The 6,200-nt window shown below is 38.7% G+C and overlaps 4 protein-coding genes across 4 annotated transcripts; 3 read left to right on the top strand and 1 right to left on the bottom strand.

Moving 5' to 3' along the window:
* On the top strand, positions 1 to 347 carry Gasu_09440 (histone H2B; the record flags this gene model as incomplete). Its single annotated transcript, XM_005708336.1, has 1 exon — positions 1 to 347. The coding sequence occupies one exon, from the start codon at positions 1 to 3 to the stop codon at positions 199 to 201; it is 201 nt and encodes a 66-aa protein (XP_005708393.1). The 3' UTR covers positions 202 to 347.
* Positions 348 to 354: 7 nt separating this feature from the next.
* Positions 355 to 2,652, bottom strand: Gasu_09430 (arginyl-tRNA synthetase). Its single transcript, XM_005708335.1, has 5 exons — positions 2,413 to 2,652; positions 1,989 to 2,360; positions 1,188 to 1,939; positions 631 to 1,133; positions 355 to 578 (listed from the first exon to the last, which is right to left on the bottom strand). Exons 1-5 carry the CDS (start codon positions 2,630 to 2,632, stop codon positions 380 to 382), a joined length of 2,046 nt encoding a protein of 681 aa, XP_005708392.1. The 5' UTR covers positions 2,633 to 2,652; the 3' UTR covers positions 355 to 379.
* A 200-nt stretch (positions 2,653 to 2,852) lies between these two features.
* Gasu_09420 (mitochondrial presequence translocase subunit Tim50) lies at positions 2,853 to 4,457 on the top strand. Its single transcript, XM_005708334.1, has 6 exons — positions 2,853 to 2,975; positions 3,027 to 3,127; positions 3,180 to 3,330; positions 3,380 to 3,537; positions 3,590 to 4,013; positions 4,064 to 4,457. Exons 1-6 carry the CDS (start codon positions 2,887 to 2,889, stop codon positions 4,233 to 4,235), a joined length of 1,095 nt encoding a protein of 364 aa, XP_005708391.1. The 5' UTR covers positions 2,853 to 2,886; the 3' UTR covers positions 4,236 to 4,457.
* Positions 4,458 to 4,472: 15 nt separating this feature from the next.
* On the top strand, positions 4,473 to 6,102 carry Gasu_09410 (branched-chain amino acid aminotransferase). Its single transcript, XM_005708333.1, has 6 exons — positions 4,473 to 4,951; positions 5,000 to 5,130; positions 5,182 to 5,300; positions 5,350 to 5,507; positions 5,562 to 5,714; positions 5,765 to 6,102. The coding sequence occupies exons 1-6, from the start codon at positions 4,568 to 4,570 to the stop codon at positions 6,047 to 6,049; spliced, it is 1,230 nt and encodes a 409-aa protein (XP_005708390.1). The 5' UTR covers positions 4,473 to 4,567; the 3' UTR covers positions 6,050 to 6,102.
* The last annotated feature ends 98 nt before the right edge of the window (positions 6,103 to 6,200 follow it).

The following is a 6,200-nucleotide window of genomic DNA, read 5'->3' as shown; positions in this document are numbered from 1 at the left end:
ATGAGTATCATGAATTCCTTTGTGAATGATATATTTGAACGCATTGCCAGTGAAGCCAGTAAACTTGCAGCTTATTCCAAGACGAAGACTTTAACTTCACGTGAAATACAGACAGCCGTGCGTCTGTTGCTTCCAGGAGAACTTGCGAAGCATGCCGTTTCGGAAGGTACGAAAGCAGTAACCAAGTATACCTCTTCGTAATATCTTTTTGTTTTATAACATATGGTGTTTGTGAACACCTTTTCTCGAAGAACTTGTTGGAACTTTTGTATTTTGTGAATTGTTTTTGATATCAGTCAACAAGGTCATTCAATAAAGGAGGAGTAGTATAAGGACCTACGAGAAGTTCCCCAATGCTTGATTCATATATTTATTTTGTTTATATTCTTTCTAGAGTAGGGATTCCAAGCAAATGTAAACAAAGCTGGAGAGTGTTTGCCGTCAATTTGCACAAAGCCAAACGTGAGGTTTTTCTTTGTAAAGATTCTGCCTTTAGAACAGGACAAGTTTCATAAAATTGGTTGAAGCGTTGACTTAGTTCAAACATATAATCGCAGAGGATATTAGGCTTCAGATCCCTATTGCCAAGTGATAACAGTTGGTTCATAAGAAAAATAATAAGATAGATACCTTTCTAGTAAATACAACATTTCTTCCAACTGAAGCAACATTTTAGCAAGAGACAATTCGGTAGGATCATCCAAAATGAATTGTATACTTTCTGACTGTCCATCACTCAGGTCTAAATCTCCCTTGCGATAGATTCCTTGTATCCTTGCAAAGGCATACAACATATAAGGTGCAGTATTACCTTGAAGGGATAACATTTTGGTATATGAAAACTGATAATTGGAAGTTCTATTGTTCTTCAAATCTGCATACTTGATTGCTCCAATACCAATGACATGTGCTACTCTCTTTATATACTCTTCACTTTCTTCTCTTCCTTCAGCTTGTAAACGTTTTCTGAAATCCTCTTCTGCTCTACGAACCGCTTCTTGCAAAAGGTCTTTTAATTTGACTGTCTCACCTTCTCTAGTTTTGAACTTTTTTCCTCCCTCACTTTGTACCAAACCAAAAGGAACATGCTCAAGCTTCGTCTCTAGTTTGGCATATCCTATCTTTTTGGCTGCCTAATGGATATAGAAATAAGTCACTCCACTTGGCAATATGCTGTTATAACATACTTCAAATACTTGTGAAAAGTGCAGCGATTGACCCGCATCCGTTATATATAAAATACGGTCTGCCTTGTCTTCCTTTACACGATAACGTATTGCAGCCATATCTGTAGTTGCATAGTTGAAACCACCATCGCTCTTTCGAACTATCAACGGCTGAATCTTTCCTTGCCTACCAGTATGTCCTCCAACAAAGATACACAAAGCTCCTTCATCCCTCACTGCCACTCCCGTATCTTCCAGTTCTTTGCATACTATTCCAAGCCATTCATTATAAAAGGATTCTCCTCTTTCCGTTAATTTCACATCCAACATGTCATAAATTTGCTGAAACTCCTTTCGACTTTGCTCACACAAAAATGACCAGGCATGAATAGAGTTTTCATCACCTGCTTGTAAAGCTACAACTTCCTTTCTTGCAGTTTCTTGGAATACACTATCCTCGTCGAATCTTCTTTTAGCTGCTTTGTAAAACTCTACCAAGTCACCTAAACTCGTAGAACTTGTTTCCATCAAAGCATCTGGTTTCATTTCTTTCAAGTATGCAATCAACATTCCAAATTGTGTTCCCCAGTCCCCCACATGATTGATTCTTAACACTTGGTGACCTAAGAATTCCAATACTCGACATAGACAGTCGCCTATAATGGTGGATCTCAAGTGTCCCACGTGCATTTCTTTGGCAATATTGGGACTAGAAAAGTCAACCAATACACGTTCCTTTCTTTCTCTGGGTGATATACCGAGACGTTGCGGGTCTAAACAACAGGTGAGCAAAGGCAACCTGCATTGTATGGCTACAAGTACCTGCCAGCATTTTTTGCAGTTGAATAGCAACATATTGTTTCTTCAAAGTAAAGTTGACGAATCCTGGTGGTGCTACTTGAGGCTGTTCACAAATGTCGTTCATTTGAGTATGCTGGGCAATTTGTTCAGCAACTTGAAGGGGATTCATCTTTCTTTTCTTAGCCAAAGACAAAGCTGCGTTTGATTGGTAATCTCCAAATTCAGGACGTGTAGCTGCAGTGAGTTGTGGTTCCCAATTATTTTCGTCGGGAAATAAGTTGGTAAGTGCTTGGGTTACACGATTGGCCAGCAGTTCCCTGGTTGTCATATCAGACTGAATGGCAGCTATTGGATTGCGTATAGTCCTTTGAATAAACGACTGCTGTGCTTTTCCTGCGTTGGAAAGGTATGCAATCCAAGGTGACGAACTTTTGCTGACACTTACCTCTCAAAGGATTTCGTCGGCACCCCAAAGAAGATAATATATTTCGAAATATTCTCGGACGACTACCACAACGGTTTATACACGTAATGGCTGGACAGCTTCTATCAACAAGAGGCTTTTGAAGAAATAGAAATGATAACCGAAAATAACCGACGACGGTTAGGGCTCCCGTCCAATTCCCAATAACGACATAACCTCTTCTTCCTTCTCCTCCTATCATGATCTCAAATAAACCAACTTGTTCCCATTGAGAATATTATTCAAAGTTGTATGTTTACCAATATCCATTGAAGAATAATAAAGTCAAATAGAATTTTTGTAGGAACATCTCTTGAAAAAAAGAGTAGAATATATGCATCAGAATATTGGTATTCTTTCTCAAGTTTCCAATAGGAAATAGAGAAAATATTCAAAGTTATATTTATCTTTTATGAAAGGAAACCAATTCTTCCAAAGCATCGTTGCTCTTGAATCATGTGGCGGTTGCGTCATGTTCGTGTCACACCAAACAGACTCAACTCACTTTACAATACTTCAGTAAATAGGCCATTTCATGTTTCGAAGTAAGCTATGTTTATTGTGTTTTATTATGGACTGGATCTCAAGTTTTGTAGTTGCCTGGCAAAGGAGGAGAATGTTTCCAAGCCGTCGAGTAACCAGAATATAGGACAAGATAAGAAAACAGAGGATTCTAGTGACAAAAAAGATAAAAAAAGTATGTATTCTTCATATGTCAATACTGAATATACAAAGTTATCTATTCATAGCAACCCAAACAAAAGGTTTTCCTTGGGGAAAGTTGACCTTGGTTGGTTTATTATCGGGAGGAGTTGGATTGGCAGCTTATTATGTTGGAAATCCTGAACAATTTCACGCATATTTTGACAAATATAAGGATGCAGTGGAGTCTAAAGTTAGGTTGGTCCGTTGCTTTTGGAAGATCGGTCAGATGATATAGTGTGAATAGGTACTTTACCGAACCTTCTCGAAACAAACTATTACCAGACCCTATGCCACAATATGCAGGTGGGTTACCGCCACGAACTTTGGTTCTCGACTTGGATGAGACTTTGGTTCACTCTACTTGGAGTCGAGCAACAGGTTGGAAAACAGCAAAGAGACCGGGTTAGTCATAGTGCCTTGCTAGTATAGTCACTCTGTCACTGATTTGTATTAGGAGTGGATGCTTTCTTAGCTTATATGTCTTCCTTTTATGAAATAGTGGTTTATACTTCTGCTATGCCTGGTTATGGAGAACCTATTTTGGAAAAATTGGATCCAAACGGTTATATATCTCATCGGTTATACAGAGACGCCACGAAATACGAAAAAGGAGTTCATTTAAAAGATTTATCAAAGTTGAATAGAGATCTTGCTCGGACTATTATAATAGACGATGATGCAAATTGTTTCCGTCTTCAACCTGATAATGGCATTCGAATTGCTCCATTTACGGGAGATGTGAACGATCGATATTTGTTAGACTTGATACCCTTTTTGGAGTATATTGTAAGAGAAGATATTCCTGATGTTCGTCCTGTTATTGGCAGTTATAGAGGATTAGATATTCCATTGGAGTTTGCAAAGAGACAACAATTAAGGTATTTGCTATTTCTAATATATTCTTATCAAAGTTTGAAGAGAATGTTAGATCTCAGGAAAAAGGACGGGATTCGAAAACTTCAGCAAGTGCTCTTCGTGCCGTAACAGGAGGAGGAGGAGGAATGGCTTCATCGGAACATGCAATACAAGAGAAAGGTGCCGAACCTCCTCCTGGAAGTATTTGGAATAGATTGCGTCAACATAAAGGTACCACTAACTGATGAAGGAAATTTTTTTCCAAAGGCCACTATCAAACTATGCATCTCATGAACATAGTGGGTACTTTATACTCTTTCAGTGCCATCCCTGTATAATGATAAAAGTCATTTGTCACAATATGTCGCATGGCAATTTTTGAAGATAGCTACTAGGTACTTAGTGGAAGGACGAAAGTTTTTCTTAGAGTAAATCCATTTTTCTATCCAACCTTACAAATGATTCCAAAGAGCGAAAGGCGACCCGACGACTGCCAACGAGACAAAATTTCTTTATCGCTATCGATAGGTGGGTGGTGAAGCCCATTTCTTATTAAGGACGGAAGAAGCAACGTGTCATGAAACAGTTTCAAATAGTGAGAAGTTTGATAAGACAATGCTGCAGTCGTCCTTGTTTTTCAGGTTTGGGTTGGAGTAGGGATTTCACCACCTTGGAACAAGCGGCAGTGGAGCAATCATTGGGACCAGACCCTTCTAGATTGGAAACGAAACTTTCCACCTCACCTGGTCCTTCGGATAAGATTAAGAGCGGTGAAGTTCGTTGGGGCACCTTGTTTACAAACCATATGTTTGAGGCTGAGTGGCATTTAGAAGAAGGTTGGTCAGTCCCAAGGGTTGTTCCCAGACATAGCATAGAACTAGACCCTGCAGCAAGCGTCTTACATTATGGATTGGAAGTATTCGAAGGTCTCAAGGCACATCGAGGAACAAAAGATGGAAAGGTTGTCAAGTATTTTTTTATTTTCATTTCCATTGATTGGTATGAGTAGATTCGGTTGTTTCGGCCTGACAAGAACATAAGAAGAATGGCAGTTTCTTGTGCAAGATTAGGCCTGGCAACTTTTGACCAGCAAATGATGTTAGAATGCCTACGTCGTTATGTTATGATTGAAAGAGACTGGTATGGTGTCATATCTTCGCTCTTTGATTCATTCTGACAAAATTTGCTTAGGGTTCCACACGGTCGAGGGACAGCACTCTATTTGCGTCCAACTTGTATTGCCATTGATCCTAAATTGGGAGTTGCTCGCTCCAAACGTAATTTATTTTATATTATTGCGTCTCCAGTTGGTTCGTATCTAATGTTTTGTCTTTGAATGCAGCAACGGACATTTGTTAGGACACTACTTCCAAGGCGGGAACTGTGGAGTTAATCTACTTGCTACTACAAAGTATTTCCGTTCTTTTCCTGGTGGTATTGGCTTTTGTAAAACTGGAGCCAATTACGCTCTTGGAATCGTACCAAGTGAGGAAGCGTCTCGTCTAGGTTGTCATCAGGTAATTTGGAAACTTAAAAGACAATGTTGTTTTTCTAATGAAGAATAATTTAAGGTTTTATGGCTATCAGATGCGAAGAATCGATTTGTAACAGAAGCAGGAGTAATGAACTTTTTCGTTTTATTCAAAGGATCTAAAAGACCAGAATTGGTTACGGCACCTTTGGATGGTACTATTCTGGATGGGGTAGTAAGAAGTTCTATTCTGGTTCGTTCTGCTATTCTTGCCAATTTGAAGTTTTATAAACTATTTGTTAGGATCTTGTACGTTCCTGGGGAACGATAGATGTTTCTGAACGAAAGTATTCCATCGATGAAGTTGTACAAGGAATAGTTAATGGTCAGGTGATCGAAGCGTTTGGCTCAGGCACAGCATCTATTATTACTCCCGTAACCGGAATTCACTATCAAGATAAAATGTATCCCATTAACTCTGAAACAAATAAGAAAATAACTCCGCAGTTACTGAAAAGCATGCAAGACATTTTTTATGGTGAAGTTGATGATACTTTTTCATGGAATGTACAAGTGGATACTGAATAAATGAATATGATCAACTAATATTGTTATATGGAAATGAATCTTAGACTTGGGTATTTTTTATAACGAAAGAGCATTTAGTCAACTTACGAAAAGACATATATTGTCGTCTTTTGAAAGATACTTTCCATATTATCCTGGTGGCAGTTTTGAT

The sequence above is a fragment of the Galdieria sulphuraria genome (genome assembly GCF_000341285.1).
Source record: "Galdieria sulphuraria unplaced genomic scaffold scaf_5, whole genome shotgun sequence".
NCBI classification, from domain to species: Eukaryota; Rhodophyta; class Bangiophyceae; order Galdieriales; family Galdieriaceae; genus Galdieria; species Galdieria sulphuraria.
The sequence above is the reverse complement of the archived record's forward strand: the minus strand, read 5'-3'. Positions and strand labels throughout refer to the sequence as shown.